General features: G+C 31.5%; 1 protein-coding gene across 1 annotated transcript in view; it reads right to left on the bottom strand.

The window, feature by feature from the left end:
• The window catches only part of Cdh19 (cadherin 19), a 76,785-nt gene that overhangs the window by 13,504 nt on the left and 38,081 nt on the right, over positions 1 to 25,200 (bottom strand). Inside the window, exons 6-11 of the mRNA XM_077792332.1 lie at positions 21,122 to 21,241; positions 18,851 to 19,015; positions 14,456 to 14,640; positions 13,669 to 13,922; positions 8,609 to 8,730; positions 3,763 to 3,884 (exon numbers count right to left, since the gene is read on the bottom strand). Of these exons, the coding sequence (XP_077648458.1) occupies positions 3,763 to 3,884; positions 8,609 to 8,730; positions 13,669 to 13,922; positions 14,456 to 14,640; positions 18,851 to 19,015; positions 21,122 to 21,241 (968 nt within the window). The remainder of the gene's footprint in view (positions 1 to 3,762; positions 3,885 to 8,608; positions 8,731 to 13,668; positions 13,923 to 14,455; positions 14,641 to 18,850; positions 19,016 to 21,121; positions 21,242 to 25,200) is intronic.

The raw sequence follows: 25,200 nt of genomic DNA, 5'->3' as shown, positions 1-25,200 counted from the left end.
GAATTAAACTGACTCTTGACCTCAACATCATGAATATCATCCTTTCTACAAATCAATAGAGAAAACCCTTATTTTCATGTTTGTTTTCCACTATGAAAATAATTTAAGGATAGCTATTCAGATTACTATGGCAAAAATAGTTACAATTAACTCCCCTCTTGGAGACAAGTACATAGGACAGGCTTGACTTAATCCATTGTAAATTATGTGGAGTTGGAAAGTTAAACCTTTTTGAGGCATGGTATAATCATCTGTAAACTAGAAAAAAGCATGCTCTTTTATGGATATTCCTGCGTAACTTTACATTTAAACTTTCATCAGAGTGCAGGAGAACTCTTATGTCCTTAAATTCAAAAGACATTTCTTCCTTTCTTAGTGGGGTTTAATCTTGGCTATACTTTTATAGTATGTTGTACCAAACATTAGTATTTGAATTTTCTTTTGAAAAGTTCTACCAAGATGTAGAGGTTGATATTCTAAGTTTTTTTTCCTTTTTCTTTGTTTTCATTCTTACAAGTGTTCCAATGAATAAAGAAAGAATAATTAACTTATTTTAATTAAAAAAAATGTTAATTCTTTTTTCAATTACTATATGGGTACATTGCAAATTTTTAAAAAGTTAAGATACTATGGAAACAGTGATATATGTTTTGAACTTTGTCAAGATATTTCATCATTAAACAATTATTTCATCATTGCTCATAATTTTTTCAAATGTGCTTCTAAAGAGTTATAACATTTCAAAACTTGTACGATGAAAGGCCTACCAGAATGGTAAAAATGAAATAAATTTTCACCATAATATTCTTCTTTTAATTGTGTTGCTCCTAGTATTAATTTAACCCTCAAAGAGATATAAAAGAAGACTGGCACACTATCGTTTTAGTTTGATTTGAGCTTTCATTGTAAGAATTTTTTTATTTTATCATAAGCACAGGGAAAAGAAAACTGAGAGGGGAAGACATTTCACAAATTTTAAGTCAATCAGAATATGAATACCAAAGTAGAAACTAATACTGTAGGCTCAGGACACTGGTAAAGTTTACCATGAAAGCAAAGATGCAGATTATGAGACTTCAGGTGAAGTTATACCATTTAACTTTTCTCAAATTAAAAATTGTATCTTATCCATATAATTATACTGAGTTACACAGTATAATTATATGGATAAGATACAATTTAGTGATCATCCTATAAGTCATTAAACAAGAAGGATTTCATTACAAAATATCTTGTTTTGAGCCATTCTGTTTTGCTAAACATAAGTGGAATATTCACTTCAGTCTATGGCCCAAAGCCACCTATGAGCATGGTGTCACTGTCACTAAGTGGTACCCTCATTCTCAAAAAAATGTGATTACTCCTATTTTTATAAATACACTGACTTCTGAGTTGTAGCTTATGAACCAGAATCTTGGAAAAGAATGTGTCATCCACTCAGGTGGTAGAGCTACACATGAACTCCAATGCAATGAAAAAGGAAAACCCAATCTATCAAATGTATATTTCTCATTTTCACATGGTACAAAAGTAGAAAAGGGTTACTATTAACATAGCTATTTATAAGTTTTATTGTAAACAACAATAGAGGAGTTATAATAAAAAATACAGTGTGGTCATTAGAATCACCTGTCTTTAGTCAACAAATATTTATCAGCCAAATCTAATACTCTGGCCTAGACCCCAAGCCTCCAATGTGTAAGTTGTGCTGTCTTCCCAAGTCTTCTGCTCAGTGATCTTGGCTCAGCTGAAAGCACTGAAAATGCAGATTTACATGGTAAATGACTTACCACCTGGGGCATCATAGTTATATAGAAAATGAAGAATATTAAGCCACTTTTAAAAAAAATTTTTAGAAATAGGTTTTCTTATAAAGGTGACAATTTAAATACATTCACAGCTATTATGAAATTATTGCCATATGAGTTATATATTTTAAAATCCTAACATACTGCATATTTCAAAAAACTAGAAAAAAATCTTGTCATTTTCACCATGAAGAAATAATAAATGTTTGAAGACATATGTGTTTAACCTAATTGAAGCATAATGTGATATTAATTAATAAGCACATTTTGTACAATGAATCAAAATGCATTCTACTGTCATATATACCTAACTAAAATAAATAAATAATTTAATAATAATAATAAAAAAAGACACAGACCACCAAACTACCAGCATGTAAACTACAAAAAGTTGCCTTTAAAACATGCTCTAGTATTTCAAAATAGTTAATAGATACTCTTTTATTCTTAATATTGTTGGGAAAATATATTAAAAACACATATTAAAACAAATAAAATATATTAGAGAATCATAAAAAATGAACACATTTTTAATGTTTTAGGTACCAATTAAAAATAATTTTTTCAATTAAAAATTTTAACTAAAAAGTTGAAATATGTAACTTTAAAATTTAATTGTACTTACAATCATTGTAAAATATGATTTATGTTCAGGGCATAAATTTAATATGTATTGATTAGAAAATTGCAAGATATGTTGATTATTTTCAAATTATTTAAATTTTGAGGAAACAGATTTACTATATTTAAAGGATCATTAATTAGATGTAAACTAGTTAAAGTGATTTTTCGAAGTTCATTAATATATTTGTCTTTCTGTTCAAGAAATCAGACGTGTTTAAAATGTTTGAAAACATCAAAATTTATGTACAGCATATAAATTACAAGTGAAATAATCCACTTATAATATAAATTTTTTGAAAATTATGTAAGCCTAGTTTCCTTGGGAATTGTGAGTTCCAGTACATTTGCATTCTTTTCTTATTTTATTTTAATGATCTCTACCAGTCTACACATATGTCCCTGATGTCTAAATTTGTTAAATTTTATATTTCTGGGCAGTATAGCACAAGGGAGAAACTCAGAACTTTTGTATCTTCCACTTTCTCAAAAACTATGGATTTTAACCCATAAAAAATGAATAAATTTAAAAGGTCATTTTCATATTTATAATCATGTATTTTTTAAAAAATATATGCTTAAAATTACAAGATTTCAAATTTTCAGGATAAAATGGTTCAAGCATAAACATAATTGAACATAGTTCACTTAACAGTTTAAAAACCATTAACAATTTCCAGTATCTTATGGTTGAAAAATGAATAACAATTATGATGTACCTATGTCTTAAGATATTCCTATCTGCTACTGTATTAGAAAATTAAAAGTAAAACATAAGGTTGGTTACTACTCCTGATTGGTAAAAAATGTAATTCCTGCTTTTGTAAAATACAAATGGTCTCCAATTCGCTTCATTGAGAAATTTAATGTCATTTAGAATATATTGATTTCTGTATTTATGAAAATAAGACTATAAAATTTTTGGAAATTAGGGGCTATTTGAAAAATAAACTATGGTATGTTTCATACAGAGTGCCCTACAGAGTGTCTTTAGAAATTTTTAAAATAAAATAATCTTTGTTTTTAGAATTTTTTTAAATAAAAAGAAACATATACTATTATGTTTAGCACAAAACAGAAACATCTAATTAAGATAATTAAAGTGTCTATGAGAGCATTTCAAAGTGGGATAAGTATATAACAAAATCTATGTACAGCATATAAAATATTAATCATGTCTAATATGTGAAATATAGAATCACTATAGTATAATATATATATATATATAAAATATCATATGAATATTAGTATTATACATGATATAGTCATTATATATAGTATATAAAACAGTGATGTGTTACTCAGACTTCGGTAATTTAGGAAGCTTTCTTACCTGACCAGAGTCTGCATTTTCACACACATAAGTCTCATAGTATTCAGAGAACTCAGGAGCGTGATCATTGACATTTAGAACTTGTACGTACACAGGAACTGAAGAAATCTGTTGAACATTGTCTACAGGTTGAATAATATACAATGAAAAAATAAGTATAATAATGTCTTATAATCATGAAAAATTGCCTTCAAGACTATATAGTATATTTCTTTTTTTTCACTTGAAAAACCAAAGAACCAGATCTCTATATGAGGACAGGATCTGCAAATGATTCATGTATTTTTCAACAATATAGCCAAGGAAAATTTCTGTTTCACACATTCTCCTCAAGCAATATTTACTAAGTGTCTTTCACTGGATGTTGGTCATAGTGGGAAAATAGTAGGTATAAGGACAGCTTGCTTCATTCCTGTAATTGCTGTTAGTATTTATATAAACACACCTAATTCTGATGAATGTAGGTATTGTTAATTTCCCTGACTTCACTGACAGAAGATTGAGAAACCATTTACCATTCAGCATTGCCTGAGATTTCAGTTAATGTAGAAATATTTGTTTAAAAATATACAAGGCAAGCTGGGCACAGTGGTGTATGATGTAATCCTGGGAGGCTGAGGCAGGAGGATTGCAAGTTCAAAGCCAGCCTGAGCAACTTATCGATGCTCTAAGGAACTGAGCAAGACCTTATCTCTAAATAAAATATAAAAAGTGCTGGGGATGAAGCTCAGTGGTTAAGCGCCTCTGGGTTCAATCCGCAAAATATATACCAATCAATTCTCTTAATCACTAAAATTTAGGTGCACCTTTTAAAAACAAAAATTGTTTTGTTTAAATAGAATGTTCCACAATGTACAATAAATTATATTTTATTTTAAAAATAAATATAATATTTTAAAAATATCGATACTTCTATTTCAGATGATCAATTTCAACATTGATGATTTTGTATATAAATTATATATCTACTTTTATTAAATCTCATGTTTTAATTTTTTTCCTTAAATTCAACCTGAAGCCTTACTGTTTTTCTCAGGAGAATTCAAACATTTCCAATTCTTTTCCTTTGTTCTTATGTTATCTGCATTTATATTCCTTATTTTCAAATATATAAGTATAACTGAAAAATAAATGTATTTTGGTTTTAATTGTTTCAAGAAAATATTTTTTTCTTTTCTTTTTTTTTCCTCCTGGTATCACGATTGAATCCAAGGGAGCTTAACCACTGAGCCACATCCCCAGCCAAGAAAAAATTTTTTAAGAGAATTTCTAGCATATTTTGGCAAGAAAAGCCCAAAGTCTTTAAAACATATTTGGTATCTACTTTTTTTTTTAAATCCCTTGAATCATTTTAGTATTACTAGATACATGTTTCACTCACTTGAGAACATAGGAGAAACAACATATTGGAGAGAAATGAGACACCACAGAGAGTAGTGACGGGAATTTGGCTAAATGTTCTCATAGATTGTTCAAGTTTGGTTCTAAGGAAGCCACACAATGGGGGCTAATTGAGACCCTACATTTGAGTCATTCATACAAATAAAAGCATTTAAATATAATTGTCTTGCAAGTTTAAAAATGGAAAAATGTGACTGCTGAGGAGTATAGTGTTTATAGTTAATTTAGAAAACACTGAGTGAAACACATACTTTCTTTCATTTGCTCTATTAATATGGGAAAATGTAGCATAGGATTAAGACAACAGGCTTTGGAATCTGATGTAATTGTGATCGTTCTATCCATTTAACACTGAGGGTGGGAAAGCAAATTACAGAGGCTGCAGTTTTTTTTTGTGTGTGTGTGTATGTGTGTGTGTGTGTGTGTGTGTGTTTGTGTGTGTGTGTGAAATTCAAATAATATTGACCTCAAATTTTACTGTGAATTTTAAAATAATGTTACATAAAATAGTTTAACAAATCGATGAGATGTTAATCTGTAAAATACTTAATAAAATGTTTATACTATGCAGTTTCACAGAACTCAATCTTTTTAGCCACAAACTATAATTTTTATAAATTAATATGTGAAAATGTGATTCAGAAGTGACAAGATAAAGTCATTTTCCCTGATGTGCCTCAAATGATTCCCAGTTTCTGCTATCATTGCTGTTTGGTTATTTTCTTCAACATACACAGCATTGTAATATCTATAGTTTCTAGTGTAAGCCTTTGGAATATGTCATCTTTTAAACTATAAATTTTATGTTCTATTAACTGAATAATGTACAGTACCACACACATATGTAAACATGTGAATTATGCAGACCATATGGAGCTATTTCTTAATGCTGTAGGGGCTGTGGATCAGTTGGGGAACCAATGCAGCTTAGGAGCTGAAGTCTTGTCTGAGTACCTGCATTGTACTGTGCTGGTCTTTAAATATTTTAATATCACCCTTGAACAGAATATATGATGACATAATTATAGTGTTTATCAGATTATGCACTTTATTCATAGTACATATGTAAACATACAAGTGTTGAAGTAACGACTTTTGTGGATAGCAGGTATCTTATAACTCAAAGATACATATCATTGTTTTTGTTTTGTTTTACAATGCTGAACCAAAAAATGCTTAGATAATTTTCCAATAGGGATCTTCTATCATAGAAAGGCATTTGTCTGATAAAAAAGTAATTATATAGCTAATTTGATAGTATATAATTAAATTATCTGGCAATTTTTGTTGCATTCATTTATTTTTTTGATTCTTTTTATTCATACAAGATTAGAGCATTTTAAATCTAAAAGTACAAACTATAAATTTTAAAGAGTTTACCTTCTAGTAATTCACATTATGGTACATCTAAGTTAAGAAAAGAAATTATATATTCTTATAAGCATTATATTAACATACAAAATAAGCTAAAATAGAAAACATTTCTATACATTCAATAAATTTTGATCATCTAATAGCTGAGAGCAATTTTATAGAGAAACATATTTTTTGAGGAGTCTAGTCTTCCCTCAAACTGATTTGGATTCTTTTTTTTTTTTTTTTTTTTTTTTTACAATAGCTTTGTAGAGAGTGACATTATGAATAATTTGTTCTCAGAAATAAATACGCATTGAATAAAAGCTTCTTGCTCTCGGAATAAACACCTTTGTGCTTCCTGACAGGAAAAGCCTTGGCATTTCTTCTGCAGCAGCAGGCATTTGTTCCATTGTAACATTTGCTCCTCGTCCTTTATTGTTTAGTTAGACAGAAAATTCAAATCCTGACCCAAGTCCTGCTGCAACATTTCTGCAGAGTTACTCAACATATTGCAAAAAAACATGTGAGAGCACTTTCCACTCTGCCATATCACCTGCAGCTGTTCAATAACATGAGGAATAAGGTAGACTAAGGTTTAAAGCCTCAAAGAAATACAAAAAAAAGTGAATAAGATTGTTAAAATTCAATGTAAAATCGATTATAAGAAAGGATGCCTTCAAGAACATCTCAAATTCACAGCTTCACTCCTGTGCTGTACTACAGTATTACACTAAATTCATGTGCCAAATAATGGCGATGATTTTGACAGTCTTTCCTATTGTGTTGTATTTATTCATTTATGCTTAATGTCAGATGATTGAAAAACCGATTCACTCATAATGTTATGGACACTATTCAAATGGTAAATTGGTATTATTTTACCCACTTTTATACCTTAACAATGAAATCATCTGCTTTTCGCTGAAACAAACAAGCAGACAACTGGTCATTAATGATTACTAAGATCTGACCATCAGTTCAACTGCAAATGTAAGTTTAGTTAAAAAATGGACCACTCTTGGGCTGGGGATGTGGCTCAAGTGGTAGCGCGCTCGCCTGTCATGCGTGCGGCCCGGGTTCGATCCTCAGCACCACATACCAACAAAGATGTTGTGTCCGCCGAGAACTAAAAAATAAATGTTAAAAATTCTCTCTCTCTCTCTCTCTCTCTCTCTCTCTCCTCTCTCTCACTCTCTCTTAAAAAAAAAAAAAAAAAAAAAAAAAAAGGACCACTCTTTTTGGGATATGCAGACAGCTGATGAAAATGATTTGTATCCTCCATATTCTGTACTATAATAATATTGAACTATGTTAAATGTCTAAATTGTAAAAGAATTAACACTCACATTTTATCCTAAACACAGGAAAAAACAGAGGCATTCCATATTTGCTTTCTGGAAGAGTTACTTGTAAACTGATAGACTAAACTAGTTATGTTTGAACTAAACAAATATAAATCATTATAAACCTAAAACTTTAGTTCAAACCTTATAGTTTTACTATTATTTTCATAAAGCAGCATATAAAACTAATTAAGTACTTCTCTAAATTGACAATCTGGAGAACCAACACCATGAATTGAGTGCTACAGTTTGCTACCTGAAACAGTCTTTTCAGATGAATGTTTTTAGAAATTACATAAGATTTTCCTTTTTTAATTAAAATGATAATATAAAAATAAACTCACACAGAATATATGTTCAAAAACTTGTAGAAATATGTTTTTTGTTTTTAATTATTGAAATGAAAATATTTCAATGCATATGATTGTCAGGGCATAAAATTTCAGGTTTTATATATTGTGTTTTCCTCCAAATTATCTTTGCATTAAACATTATTTATTGTTATATAATAAGTAAAAACAGTTTAGAAAATACTTAGTGGTAACATTTTAAGAAAGCTTTAATAGAAATGAAAACATAATAATTTATGATCAAATAATATATATGTACGTAACCTTACATATCTAACATCATTTAACTACAAATTTCAACAACATTTAAAAATAGCTCTGTCCTCAGGTGTAGGGATAATGCAATGTCATTAAGACCACCGTGATGAAATATATGGTTTCCAAATTAGTACTTACATCTTTCTGTGGCTGTGACACTTAGGTTGTACCATGCGTTGATCTCCCGGTCAAGTGTGCTAGTGACAATGATCGTGCCATTGTCACTGATAGTGAACTCTTTATTTCCAGTAATAGAATATCTGCACCAAGAGAAAAGACCCCCCTTGTATCATCATATTTGCTGTATCACATTGATATATAACATGGCTTTATGCCACCAGGTAAATTATTAAAAGCATACTCTGCATAGCTTATGAGATGCCGGTTTTAAAAATGGCACATTCACATATTTAGTGAACTCAGCAGTCATAGGAAAAAGAAACTAATACAGCTTTACATTTAAATTGGTGTATGCTAAATCTAAACACGCATAACTCATTATCAAACCCAAGAGAGGATTTTAATATGTAAATGACATGGTTAAAAAGAAATACCCTGCCGTCCCCTGCAAAAAAATTTTGTGAGATACAGAGAAGTAAAAGTAAGTAGTAGAAATGAGTGACTGTGAACCTTTTCTTTTTTTCTTTCTTTCCTAAATTAGATCTACTGCTTGAGAATCTGTGTATGATATAATAATTACTTAATTACTATCATACAAAAGTTACTTTTGTCCATTTAAATAAAAAATTCAATAGGACTTGATAAAAATAACTTCTTTTAGGTAGCAGATTGACCTTTAATTTTGTTCCAGAATTATATAATATTTCAAGTTCCAGAAATATCCTAGACCCACTGTCCTTTACTTTGGGGATGTACATATTGATTAATGTACAATGGAGCACACATGAAAGGAAGTCAAGGTGCAAAATACGTCATGAGAAAGTCTGCAAAATTATCTCAAATCTACAATGAAAGAAGCCTTGAAGTTCTCTGCATGTCTCATCAGCTTGCAAATGATGAATAATGAAAAGTAAAGTAAAATACCATGTGGTTTCAATGACGGCTTCTCACTGTGCATATATTCCTGAATATTTCCAGGAGACTTCAGTGAGATTTGCCATAATTGTGGCAAAGATGAGAATAATTTAATCTTGAATTGACAGATTTCTAAAAATATTATACTAATTTTTATCATGGTGTTCAAGAAAGAATTAAAATAGAAATTAGAATGAAGACTTAGAGGAGTTCAGTTTTAAATATATTTAAACATTCAGAAGCATTTTATTTAAATAGCTACAAGTGATCATATTTCCCGCTGAATATATTTGTCAGCAAAATAAAAGAGGATTTTAACAGTTGACATTTTGTATTAAATATCCCATTTTGTTTCTGGAAACACCACTGCAACTAAAACCCACTAAAAGTTTGATAAGGAGTTATAAACTCTTATAAATTAGTAGATAATGAATAGATCTAGATCCCATTGACAAATTAAAATGGAATAAAATCATATGCGATCCCCTAGGAAGATTGGATAATAGTATGTGATTTAAGCAATAATAAATAATATGAATTATTTTCCTTATTTTTTTCTAGAGCCACCAATTCTGATTATATAGATTTTTTTTTCTTTCTCACATCATCTTCACCAGATGAAATCTCCTTGGCCTTGAGATAAATTGCAGCAAATCAAATTTTATATGTGGATGCATTTTCCTTTTACAACATTTTTTAAATTAGGAGAAAACATCAGAAAACTAATCAATAGTAAATTATTTTATTTTGGTTTGTACTATCCTCCTCTCAGTTACACTGGCAATGTTCTCACTAATCCAATTAAATGCATATTTTTAAATAACTTAAGTCTCATAGGACTGTTGTCAACAGTACAAATTTTCCCTTATGCCTCTCACCCAGATTCTGCTTCTAAATTGTTGTGTATGACCATAATGTTATTATTATTTCAAGATAAATTCAATGCTCTACTTTTATTAAATAAAATACAAACTATAGTATTGGATTTCACCAGTCACTCCACTAATGTTCTTTTCCCTTATTCATAGTCCTGTCTGGGATTATGTAGTGCATTTTTTTCCATGTCACTTTAGTCCCCTCCACAGTGTATCAATGTCCTTGTTTGGTATGCCCTTTAGTGTATGGGAAAATATTAGTTGGTGATTTTATATAGTGCCTCTCAAATGTCGGTGTCTGTCTGAGGCTTTCTCATGATCAGATAAAACGGGCCTGAAAGTTACAGAGGTATCAATCTTGGTTTAGTAATTGTAATATTAGCTGTGACTCTTGATCAAAGTATCTGCCAGGTTTCTTCACTGTAAAACTACTATGTTTTTGTAATTATTGAAGATCTCAGGAAGATATTCTGAAAACATTTGGTTTCTTTTTATATATTAACCTACTGATTTCAGTATCCATGTATAAATAATGACCACAATATTACCACTTTATTTTGCTAATGTTGATATCTATTCCTTTGATTATACATTTATTAATTACAATTATTTTACAAGTGATTAAAAATGTGCCCCTTAATTTATCTTCATCAGTATCTATTCATGAGAATTGTTTCCAATGATTCAAACCAAAACTCATCATACAAACCAAATATTTTAATTCATTTTTTGTTCAAATACTCAGTTTTGGACATTGGGTATTAATTACAGCATGATTCCTTGGTCCTTTCACCACACTCCTATTCTTCCATTCTTTTATGGCTTCTTCCTTACATTTTTAGAACCACAATGTTCTCCCTGTAATAACTGTGGATTCAACCAGTTCTCCAGTCAGTCTCATTTCTTTTGATTGGAGAAGAGTATTTTAAGCAAAATCTGGGTGCAACAGTCTCCATTACTTCTTGTGATTCCTTTATTTTAAGCCCCCTGAGTAAATATCAAGAGCAAATATATGTATGCATATCTGTGGTAAAAAACAAACCTACCTTTATTATCATATTTATTATATATACATATATAGAGAGACAGTTATTCCTTCACATATGTGGGTTCATGTCAGTGTAGTCAACCAACTATGTATCAAATGCATTTGGAAAATGTGTGTTTATACTGAGTATGTACAAGTTTTTCATTATTTTCTAAACAACACAGATAACAACTATTTAAGTAACATTTACATTGTATAAGGTATTATAAGTAATTAAGAGATGACTTAAATAATATCAGAGAACATTCAGAGTTTACATGTGAATATTATGGCATTTTATATAAACTTCAGAGTTTCATGTAAACTTCAGAGACTTTAGAGACCAAAGATATTGTATCCCTGGGAGTTCTGGAAGGAATCTCCCAGGATATTGATGGATTTCTGCATTTAGAAGGCTTTAGTGTACACTGAGACGTGAGATTCCAATCCTACACCATGGTGTTCATGTAAGGCTTTTCCCATTTCTTTTCTGTATCCTCTTCCTTTGGCTATAGCAGACTTGTTCTCATTATCTGCAGTGTTTTTACGTATTTGTTCAACCCTAGTTTATGTTACATGTATCACTGCAATTACTAAACAGTCATATTAAAACAACAATTCACATGCTGAGCACATTATTTGTTTTTATTTATATATTACAATTAAAATACTATTTCCCCAAATCACTTGGTTATATTTCTATATTTACCTCTTTAATTTTCTTATGTTATTAATTACAATACAGCAAAATACACTTACAGTAGTTTGCATCATATTGGAATATGTCCAAATTCTGCTTGATTTTTCCAAAATTTACATGTATTCACTTCTTTAGACAGAGAGTCCCTTGAATTTGGAGAATTGAAAACTTGTGTCCACCATATGGGGATGACCTAGAACAATTTGATCACTCCCTCTTTCTCTGCATTACCTTTGTATTCAACCATTTCACAGGTTTTATCTTTTAGCTTTAGTTTCAGGTTTTGATCCATTTGTCCAAAACATGTTATGTGTCATTAAAATAATGTTTCAGTTTGGGGAGTTTATGAATAAAACTGCTCTATATTTCTGCCTACAGTGCTTCATGTCAATACAAGTGCACGGTAGGTGAGTTGGATCCACCCAGACACCACAAATTGAGTGGCTAAATATGGCTGAAATTTATTCTCTGAGTCCTGAGAACTCAGAGTCCAAAAATCAAGTGCCATCAAGGAATCATTCCTTGCCAGATGCTGCCATTGTGCTCTGGCCACCTTCACCTCCTAAACTTGTAGATACCCTCCCTCAATCTCTGCTTCCCTGGTCATCTGTTTCCCCCATTTCTGCTTCCATTGTCACTTGTCTGTCGCCCATCCTTGTGCCTAAGTCTTCCTGTCAGGACATCAGCCCTATTGGATTCAAGGCCCACACTCCCGCCCTCTGACCTTCTCCTAACTACTCATCGCTTCGACTTCGACCAGTCTCCCCCATTCAGGCTACATTCTGATGCAGTTTGTTGGACCCAACATCATCTTTTGGAGACATAATTAAACTCAGAACATTGCACTGTCATTATTCCTGAACCAGTGCCCGAGAGGAGGATTTCTGGGGCTTCTGATAAGTGTCTGCAAAACTTTAAAATAATCTTGTATTCTTCTATTTTGAGAAAACTCTTCTATGTGGAAATTAGGTGAGAAGGTAAGAAGAAATACACACAATTGTTTGTTTTCTTATCCAATCAGACTATAACTCATACTTTGAATAAAAGAAAAAGAAAATCACAACATAATAACTAAAAGGAGACTATTTTAATATATAACAAGCATGTTGTATCTGATTGTACCATGAAAATTTATTTCTAAACCATTGTATTTATATCACTTGCTCCTGTTTACTTCTTCACTTTTTGCATGGCATTTCGATTAAGTAGAATTTAAATGAACCACATATCAATGAAAAGTAATTTTTCTCTTCCTTGGTATAGAAAAGGGTTCATTTCCCACCCCCTACACTCTGATTAAGAGTGCATCAACTGCACTGAATTTTTGTTGGTGATTACCTATTTCTTGCATACATTTGTAATGTCCTATTTTACTGCATCTTAAGCAACACTAAGGATCCCTCTGTTAACTAATTCAATTAAATTGGTACAAATTCATTTAAAAAAAAACATGTAGAGAAATGTAGGTGAGCTGTTTCCTTGCTTACATTAGAGTTAAACTTTATTTTCATACTAATTGAGTGACTTATTAATGTAAAGCTGACATTCTAGACTGACTTACCTGATGGGCGATTTCCTTTGATCTGGATCTATGGCAGATACTGTGCCTACAAAAGCTCCACGTGGATTTTCTTCCAAAATTTCAAATATATAAGTTGGGAGGAGGAAAACAGGAGGCTCATCTTCATCCTCCACTCGGACCTTAATGAAAGTGGTGGAGGCATCAGCATGGTAGATCAGGAGCTCCTTGTCCACATGCCGGTTCCTAACTTTGGCTCTAATACCGTAGTGGCTCTGGTGCTCAAAGTCCACCTTCTACAAAGAAAAGCAGTGTACACAGAAGAAATGGCTTCATGAACCCAAGGTATTACTTAGGAAAAAAATGTATTGCTTATTAAATAGCATTTGTTTTTCAGTTAAATTTTACTTTTTATGTAAATGAATTACTATTATATTATCATGACACAGGCTTCGGAAATTTATCTCTTCACAAACTTTATCGTAAAGTGGTTTGAAGTAACTATCTTTTCATTTAGAATTAAAATTATATTTTTATAAGCATACATGTCTTGTGGAGTTGACAAATAATTTCCTGGTATTTAGGATCTTCGTTCAAAAAATCTCCTTTATTTGAAAACCTTCTTATTTATAACAATTGTACATATAATTCTAAAAGCTCTATAAAATCTCTTTCATCTCTGAACTCATTTTCCCTTTAAACCATAAATCAAGGATTCACATTTCAATTACTTAATGAAGCAAAAAACAAACCAGATACACAAAATAATTAAGTTTTTTGTTTTTGTTTTGCATATTCTGAGAAGCAAATAATCTAAAAATATACTTACCTTTTTTAATATAACAATTCCTTCTTGAGTCTCATTATCAGTAATGATGTCAAATGTTTTTGAATCATCCTCTTCAATGCTGTAATCCATTTCTGCATTCTCTCCTATGTCACTATCATATGCCATAATTTTTCCAATAGATGTCCCAATGGGTGCAGATTCAGAGACTGTTAGGCGGTAGAAACCTTTAAAAACAAAATTTCAGATTCTTAGGATAAACACTTAACAAACTCCCAATTATAGCATTCTTTGTGTATGGTGTATAGAAAAATCCCTAGTTATTCTTCTAGTTACTTTTCTAAATTTCAATCTCTTTCTCTCTTTCTTAGAGTGCATGCATGTTTGGGTATGTGTGTGAGTGTGTGTAATATATACACACTTTTTACCTTTATTATAAAATCTGAACTTTTCCTAATAACTTACCTGAGTACCTATCATCATCTCATATATTTTAGTGATATCACCAGTATATATAACTCCAGATACCCATTCATATATGCACCTTAAATTCTGTGATTGACTTTTATTGCATACTTTGACCATCACAAATTAAATTTGATAACTTTTTTTCCATTTTTACTTGAACAATTCTTGATATTTGAAGTTACTTATGAATGTAAGTGTAGATTAAGTTTGGGAGAGACTGAACACATAATAATCTGGTTTTGAGTTTATGAGCTTTGATTACATTAGCCATATTAAAAAAATAAAGAAAAATGGACCCAAAAGAGTTAATAACTTAATAAGAATTTTGGAGCTGAAGATGACTAGATTGATTTGGTCAGATGAAAATGATATCATATATTTAAATTATATAGATGGAATTGTAAATTACTGAATTCATTTCTTAATTATTTTTTCAGAAGACATGTGCATAAAACTAATAGACTATACCATACTTAAATTATTATTTTTAAAAATTTAGTTGTCTATGGACCTTTCTTTCATTTATTTAAATGCAATGTGAGGCAAGCACTTTATCACTGTGTTACAACTCCAGCCGCCCATTCTTAAATTATTATATGTGATTTATTCTGAAATGTAAGAAATAATCCTAGGTGTTTATATTTCAATGAATGAGACTTCTTGAAAATAAAATATTAAAATAAAGCATACGTAATAGAATTATTTAAAGGAATTTTAGGTTCCTTTAGAAGTATACAGCAAGTTACTTAACAGCTTGCATTTTGAGACTATACTTTTATTTAAAGTGGGAGAATAGTTACTTATAAATTGTGAATATATTACTCTTTATTTTTTGTTTTCTTTGTTCTTTTATTTTTTGGAGTGAATGTAATGATTTAACTGTAGTTCTTCCTTATGGAAACATTTTTAAAAATAATTGATTTGATTGTATAAATTAAAGTTCCCAACAATTAATCAAGAGAAAACAATGACATTAACATACACTTCAAAACAGATGCTTCAGAATTAAATATTATTGAGTTTATATTAAACCACCAGGTTTTAAAATTAGAAAACAAAAGAATATTTTCTACCATCAGTACTCAGTCTTTGCAGTTTATTTTACATTCAAAAATATTTTTTTTCAGCATAAATTCTTAACAAGTCCATATTCTAGTAACTGGGATACAACAAGGTAAAATATATAGAATGATGCTTCCCTCTGCTCATATTAGCAGGAATGAAGCATGAAATAAACTGGATACTAACAAGTACTCCGGCTATGTTGTGGTGGATGGTTTTAAATTTTGATGAAGTGGAACGAACTCACTATTGATATGGCTCTTGGTTAAGAACTTAAATAGGGGAAGAAATATCTGAGGACAGAGAAGATGAAAATCCATGTTGATTGCCTGAAGTTGGTTTTCCAGAAAGCAAAGGGTAGAGTGACACAGATGAGGTCTCAGAGGTCCTGAACAGGATTGAATGGTGTCAGATCATTTAGGAACGCTAGGACCCATTAGTTGATACTAAGGGTGCTGACTTTTCATCTGTGAGATGGGAAGGCATAGAACTGATAAGATGTGACATGCACTTAGCAAGATCATGACAGCTGTGTTGAAATAAACTGAAGGAGGAAGACGGTGAAACTCGAGGGCTAGGTGAGAGCTTATTGCAATAACAGAGACTGATGAAGACAGCAGCAGGATCCAATGTGGTTGGAAGGAGCAGGTGAGAAGCATCCAGATTGTTTTGAAAGTGAGAAACGAACAATACCTGCAAAAGATTGAGTTTTTGGTTTGAGAAAGAGAAAAGGACTTCTAAACCTTAACAGAATCGTCTCCTCTTAAAAGTTGAGTGTGTGTATATGTGTCTTTGCTCACAGAAAAATAAAAATCAGAAAGTATCAGCAAATAGACAGAATTGATCATCAACTCAGCTGAGTAGAAATTAAAATTGAACTGGATTTGGCCCAGTTCAATCTGAGTTGGATCATTAATTCTTCACACCCAGTGGCGTTTGAACTAAATAAATGAGATTTCAGCTTTCACAATATGGAACCTGGATTTTTTAATAATTGAGATAAGAAAATCCGTAGGAATAAGAGGAATAGCAGGCAGATGAGATCAGAAGCTCAATAAAGAGAATGTTAGCTTTTAAATGTGTATAACATGTACAAATGAAGATGCTGAGTGGGAAGTTTGATGTCTACCTGTGGAGTTCAAGAGAAAGTTCAGAATGGACATGTAGACTTGGAAGTTTTCAGGCCTAGCAGCAGTCTTTAAAGCCACAGGGTTGATAGCATCAAGGATTAAGGGTTTTGGGAAAATAAGTCCAATGACTTGATCCCAGAAATATATCAAAGTTTAAACTATGTAGAGACTGAAAGTCTGAAGACTGGGAAAAGACCAAAAACCTAACCAATAAAAAATAAAAAGAAAAGGCATGGAGGATGTTACAATGAGCATTCAAATTGTGTCAAAAAGGAATTTTTCAGATCCATGATACTATTATGGAACCACTGCCATTCTTCATTGTTGACCAAAACATTTTTTGTTACATAAATGTTTTGCTTGACAAGTCAGAAGATTTGAGAACCCGAATCCAGACGAGAATTTGCTAAGTTGAGCAGCATCGACATGATTTAGACCTGTGCATTTAGTGTGTACATGCACACTAACAAACCATTCTCCCATATACAACTAATGATTGGGAAACCTAATATGTAAAAATAGATTTGAATGTTGCTAACTTGCTGTGGTTTACTGATTATTCTACTGGAAGAAAATGAGTGAAAGTGACTTCTGTTGAGCCATCAACATAAAGATGATTTCACTGGACATTGGGGCATGGGGCAAATCAGGGAGAAAGGGATAGAAGAAGAAGATGAAGCCATCAACAGTTTTGTTTCATTTTTCAACAGTCAATAATTAGGACATCATGCTCTGGTTGAATATGTGTGAATAGATACAAACACACACATACACAATTTTATTTGCTACTTCTTTGTTCTACGTTTAATCATAATTTCTTCTTATGACAGTTGCTCATGCTTTCTGGAAATGTTTGTAAATGTATTTGTGTAGCTAAAACAGAGTCTCCTCAAAAAGATATTTCCTTAAAAAAAGAATTTTCATACAATCTATCTTACATTTATTATTTGAGCGATCAAAGCAAGTGTCTTATTCTTGCAACAAAATTGAACAATAAAAATAGTCATTTAAATTATTATTTGGGGTCTGCAGAAGAATAATCTCACAAAAGTATCCATGTCCTAATATCTCTGATTCCATAAGTTTACTACCTACAGCCGCAAAAGTGAATAAAAGCTACAGATGAAATTCAAGCTGCTAATCCGCTGGCTTTTCACTGGAGAGCTTATTGTGACTTATCCAAGCATGCCCAACATAATCATACAACTTCTGAAAAGTGGAGAAAGGGGCAAAAGGTTTGGGCAGAGAGATGTCAGTGTGAGAGGTACTTGATAGGGTTGGCTGCTTGATTCTGAGACAGGCGGACTATGTCGAGAACCAGAAGGAGGCATCCAGGAGTTGAGTGTCCTCCAGCTAACAGGCATCAAAGAATCAGGCACTCCCTTCGTAAAACACACAAAACTAATTTCTGCCAACACTCAAGTGAACAAGGTTGTGGACTCTCCCCTGGAGTTTACAGGAGGGCGGAGAGCCCTATCTACACCTTAATCACAGCCTGGTGACCACCCATACCAACTGTTTTTTTAAGATGATCAGTTTGTTTTAAGCCATGAAGTTCGTCACAGCTTGTTACAGCAGTAACAGAACACTGACATTCTACTCCTTCATTTGTATTTGACTTCTCACAGTAATGAAAATTATACCTTAGAACAATCATCACCTTCATTTTACGTAATCCTTGTGGTGAATCAGTGCTTTTAGAATGCAAACTCCAACATCTGTTTGTACTCAACACGCTTACATTTCTGTAATAATGATTACAGATGTTTCTACTTACTTTCCTTAAATACTGGCTTATTGTCATTAATATCTGAAAGTTTAATTAGTACACTCGTTGTTCCAGACAGTGCTCCAGGCTGGCCAATCATATCTTTGGCTTGAATAATTACCCAGTATTCATCTTGTAGTTCTCTGTCAGTTTTGGAAGATATTCTTATGACTCCTTTAAAAATACAAAATAATTCCAGTTTTCATTTCATTATTTATCATACCATCATCCTAGTTAAATACTTAAACAGTCCCCCATACAGTCATTCTCTTTCTATCTGCTGAATCACTAAACTGAGCTGTCTACATTATTTAGATGTTTGCATTTGATATGCACATGTACATATTCCCAGCCTCTCTGGTAAACCATTCATTATCTGCTGCTTCTGCCTGACATTACCTCGAAGACCAATAATAATAATGGTTTTAACACCAACTCTGCTTCCAATCTAGAGTGGCCAATGCTAAAAACACTGGTAGATCATTAGTAAACTACATGTTGGTCTAGGAGTTTCAACTCTGCCATGCTATGAAACCCTGTTATGTATTCCCCATACCCTGCAATGTCCTTCCCATCTCTCTTCTACTAGGCCACAGGGTCATTTCAGCCTTCTGGATTCAGATACTCTACCTTGACCATGCAGTCTAAAGTTTTACTTCCTTTCTTTGTCTAACGGAATCCTTTGTTTCACTTTAGAGTTACTCACCAGTTCAAAGTATGTATTTACGAATAACCACACTTAATGCCTATTTATAAGTATCAAGAGAGAAAAGTCCATGTTCAAGTTTGCTTTATGTTATTGTTATGCTACAGTATCAAACCTCTAAAAATCCTGTATGCTATGTAACACTTTGTACCTAGTCAGTCTTCAAGAGCCAAGATTGTGTGAAGGAATTAAATGTTTTAAGGCATCTACTGCTTATAATAAAATAATGTCTCTCCTGGGTATCCTGAAAAGTAAAATATATGGACCCTCTATGAGAGAAATAAGAACATAGGCATGGAAGTCAGATTCATTCAAATACAATGCTCTCAAGGACTTTGAGATTGGCTAAGATATTTAATATTTGCTAAATGAATGAATACATTAGAAATACATAAAAATTAATTTTGTTTAATTTTTAATGTAATCAAACTAGAATAATATTTGCCTCTTGATAACAATCATATAATTTTACTTCTTTTTGCACGTGGTACATATTTTAGCAATTTGTTATAAACTTCTTTTTTATCTCTATCAATTATTATTTCCTTAGGTGAAGACTCATACAAGTATCTTTTTTGTTGTTTTGATTTTTAGAAGCAGGGTTTTTCTTTTTTGCCCAGGCTGGTCTTGAACTTTTGGTTCTCTTGCTCAGCCTCCCAGGAGGCTGGGATTTATGTGTCACTGCATCCAACTCTGTATCTTCTTAATCTTTGTTTTGAATACAAGATTTAATATTGGTTAAATTGTTCAGTGTTATATATGTATATGTATTATGTATCCAATAAAAATGTGTAAAAAGAAAGAAAAAATATGTGTTCTATAGATTTTATAAGGCATTCAATTGATAAAAGAAAATTGGAGAAACAATGAGAGAAAAAGAATCAAATGTAATATTCATCTAAACGAAATACATAAAAACAATACTTTTAAGTGACTTTGTCAAACCAATTCATCCTGTCTTCCACCCTTGCTTAATCTCAGTCATTGGGATTGCTATGCAAACAAAGATATCTCACCATGTTTTCCCGATGACTAATGAGGCTGAGTGTTTTTAAGGTTTATAGTCTTTTTCCACATCACTTTTTGTGATTGTAAATCACAAAAATTGCTTGTAAAATTTTCTCCCCATATTTTTCAATTGGTTTGTCTATCTTTTTTCCTAATTGAATTTTAAGAATCCTTACATATGTTTTATACCACATACATAAATCATTTGTGATATGAATATGGAAAATCCAATCATCTAATCTTAGAAAAACAGCTTAAAGACTAAATGTAATTAAATGTTTAGGAATTGCAACCCATTTATTTATTGAAGATTCAGGTCTACTTCAAAACATGTTTTTAAGCTGATATTTGCCTGCTTTAGAATCATGTTAAAATGCAGTTTTTAATATTTAATTTTTTAGTTGTAGTTGAACATAATATCTTTATTCTATTTATTTATTTTTATGTGGTGCTGAGGATGGCACCCAGGGCTTTGCACGAGCTAGGCAAGCACTTTACAGCTAAGCCACAACCCCAGCCAACAAAATCAACAAAACGGATTTTTTTTTTTTTTAAATCAGAAATACCTGTTGTGGGTTCAACAGAAAAATAGGCTTGCCCTTGTCGTAAGCTGTACAGGAGACGTGCATTATTGCCACTCGTAGGATCATCAGCGTCACTTGCTGTTACCTGGATGACGAATGTTCCTGAAGGAAAAGCACATATTGACAGGAAATTAAGACTTCAATATTATTAAATATGAGTTCAATTCTGCAAAGCACTTTTCATTAGCAAGGAAGATCATACTATAAAACAAGATCCTAGTTTACCTGCTTTCTCTGAATTACTGAAGTAATGTTATTTTACAGACAAGGAACATAACCCTATGTAAACTAGCCCTGATTCTTCTTCACATTACAGAACTTCAGATGCAGATTCATAACATGTCAAATATTAAGCAGTTTACTATAATGTATAATCCATAATCTTTCCAAGATGTGTTATTATTGGAAAAATTTTAAAAAATACTTGAAAATGCTTTTCATCAAAAATCTTAATGTGGCCGGTACCTCAAACAATTGCAGAATGTTGACAAATATTGATAAAGATTATTGAAATGAGCTTGAAAGAATATCCAGTGGAGGCTAAGAATAATGATTAGGCCTGTTTCAGTTCTTTCCTCTGTACCTATTTGCTTTGAGGAATAACAAAGCAAAACAAAATCTAGTTTGATATTAATAAAGTAAGCCTTCTTTCTAACTTCAGTATTAATCAATACAACCATGTGAAATAATTATTTGTACATTTACTATAAATGCCCAAGTGCAAAAATATTTGCATAAAATATTGAGCTTTGAAATCATATCTATACAAATGAAATTGAGCATTACCAATTTCATCAAAATCTAGATTTGTTGAAACACAATATACACTTTCAAAAAGAATGATCATACAATGGTACAAAATCCCATAAGCTCTGTGATTTTCTTTAGAACTAGTATTATTAATTTCCCCACCACTAACCCTGGACCATGGCATGTGCCTGTAATCCCAGGCACTAGGGAGGCTGAGATATGAGGATCACAAATTCAAGGCCAGCCTCAGAACATTAGAGAGGCTCTAAGCAACTGAGTGAAACCTTGTCTCAAAATGAAAAATAAAACAAAAAGGGCTAGGGTGTGGTCAGTGGAAAAACACCCCTGGGTTCAATTCCCTGTAGCAAAAGAAAGAAAGTAAGAAAGAAAGAAATTTCCAACACAATCCTATTGTATAAACTGGGACACCCTAATAGGAATTGCTTCTATACTTCAAACTGGGGGTGGACCTCAGTATTATGCATTTGTCACTATTTGTATTAGTTCTTTTAATGTTACTTACAACATTTATTTTAGTATCAAAAAGAATCCCTTCTTGTTACATAACTTTAATTAGGCAACACTTTCACAGGGTTGAAATAAAACTAGAATAATAAAATACATGAAAAGAAAAATTTACCTATCCCTTCCAATACTTAATTATTCCAACCACTTAACGTGTAGACACTTGTTAATTTCTTATATTTGTAAGACATGTCTATACAATAATTTTGATGATTTGTTCAAATAAAATGATTCAGAAGGAGCATTACTTTAACCCAACTGAGTTAGATTGATTGTTTCATTTACCCTTCTAAGTAAACATCCCTTGAGTTAAGGAGTTAGATTCTGTTTCCAGCCCTGCTCTTTAATAGCTCATTTTAAGTTGAAGCTTTCTTTACTTCTAACTGAAACTTACCTCTTGAGCATCTCAATATGTCATTCCCTTGCTCTCTACAAAATGGAAAACCTAGTGTACTGTTGAGAGAGAGAGAGAGAGAGAGTGAGAGAAAGAGAGAGAGAAGAAATAAAAAAGAGGGATCTCATGAAATTAGAAGAAAGACCAAAAAGTTGAGGAAAGAGATTGAGAGGGAGGGAGGAGGGGAAAGTAAAGGAAGTACTGAGGAATTAAATCTACCAAATTGTCTTATATGAATTATGAATATACCACAATAAATATCACTTAAATATATAGTTATAAGGCACTAATTTAAAAATAATAATAACAACGATAATAATGCTATAAGGGAGATCAACAGAGTAGAAACAAGCATATCTTGGTGATGGAAGAGGAGAAGAAAAAGGAAGATACGGGGGAATGAGAGATGCATGTGTGAAGAGGGCATAATTAAATTTACTATTATCTATCTATAATTATAAAGCACCAACAAAAATAAAAAAGGTCATCAATAATACATAAACATCAAAAGATTTCAGAAATATAAAATCACTTGATAACATTTTATACATTCCTATTTTGCATATAGTTAAGAATCAATTGTTCAGTCCACACGAGAATGAGAACAATCAGTAGGAGACTAACAACATGTCTTTCAATATAAAATATCCATGGTCTCCTGATCCCTTCTTTCTCATATTATCAGTTACATGCACATTAATTAAGCTAGTTAGATATTTGTATTAGTTCTTTTAATTGGACTCTACCAGACCAAAGATTCTCTTAATCTTAAATATTAGATGTGGATGAGACAAATAAATGATTAATTTCAACACTAATTTCTATAAGAATGCATGATATCCTTCCTTTCTTGGTCAGTAATATTAGAGATGCCTCAAGCTTGAGTCTTGAAGACCTCCACAATGCTTTTTTCATGTACCCCAAGGTTTCTGGGCTTCTAAAACTACTTCTTTTTATGTTGGGATCATTGTTTCCAACTAAAACCTCTGCCAGTAGGTTTATAAGAAATGTGGCTCCATATCCTGATCATCTGTTCCCTAACAGTACCCCAATCATCACTATGAATTGTAATTGTTCTGTAAAATATCTCAGGAACTATTCTACACAAGAACCATTGCTTTTACATGCTCATGTATACCTACTTATGAAATTGTTTAAAAAATATTATTTCTGTATAAAATTGCATTGTGATTTTTTTAATTCAAATTACAACTAAATATCTCATGCTATGAGATATTTACATGACCTTCACAAAATAGTATATTTTTTCGATGGCAATATGTATTAGCACATTTCATGTGTAGGTACATTTATATTCTAATATTGCTATGCTGTACTGAAGAGTATTTATATTACATACATTTGTATTTCATATACATTATAGAATCTGTGTGAATCCTTAAAAAATTAATCTAGATAACTGTTGAAAGGGATCCTAATTAGGATTCTAAAAAAATTTACAACTATTATTCCACACAAATGAAGTGATAATTCAATAGAGAATATAAAATTTTAATGAAATTGGATCATTAAACACATGGTTCTTTTACCAGTAGAAAAGCAATCAATATACATTTTAGCATTAATAAAATAAAGACGGAACATGTAAAATATTACAATAGAAATATAAAGTCATCTGAAAAATTGTGACTTTTATTTGTAATAAAACTTTAGAAAATTGGAAATAAAAGGTACTGTATAAATCTGAACGTGAACATTTTTTAAACTTGGACTGAGTCATATTTAATTGGAAAGTGCTAGCACATTGCTTCTGAAATAATTTTAAAAAGTGATGCCTCCTATCACAGTTATTTTTAAACATTGTACTGGACTAAAATGTTACTACTAAGTATTTACGAGGAAATGAGGGATGATAGATATAGAAAAAGAATAAGTAAAACTACAACAATTGCAATAATGTTTAAAGGCAAAAGTATTGTACCAGAAAATTAAGCATAAGCTATATGTATAATAGTTTACAGGAAAATATTAAATTAATGAATTTAGATGATCATGGGCATAAAAAAACCCAGGATAGATATGTGTACATTAAATAGCTTTGTCCTTACTTCATCTTTAATTCCTGTTGTTCTACTTTAGGACATCATCCTCTGATCGTATTTGTATAGTTGATGAAAACTTAAAAATTGAAATTGGCCAGATCCTTGAATCTCATCAGGAGGAATAAACAGAGAGTAGAAAAACCTTTACTTGGTTATCAAGGAGTCTAAAGGCCAGTGTGCATCCCTCAGTGGAGTCAGTATTGTTTGGTCAGAGATCCCTGAGCTTTTAGGAAATAGGGAGAGCTAAATGACTGGACTCTACCAGCCCAAAGATTATCTTAAATCAATGTGTATCTAACCTGTTTTATTAGAAAAGTATAATTAGATGA

Source organism: Urocitellus parryii, chromosome 13 (assembly GCF_045843805.1).
Source record: "Urocitellus parryii isolate mUroPar1 chromosome 13, mUroPar1.hap1, whole genome shotgun sequence".
NCBI lineage: Eukaryota > Metazoa > Chordata > Mammalia > Rodentia > Sciuridae > Urocitellus > Urocitellus parryii.
This window is presented reverse-complemented; position numbering and strand designations above follow the sequence as displayed.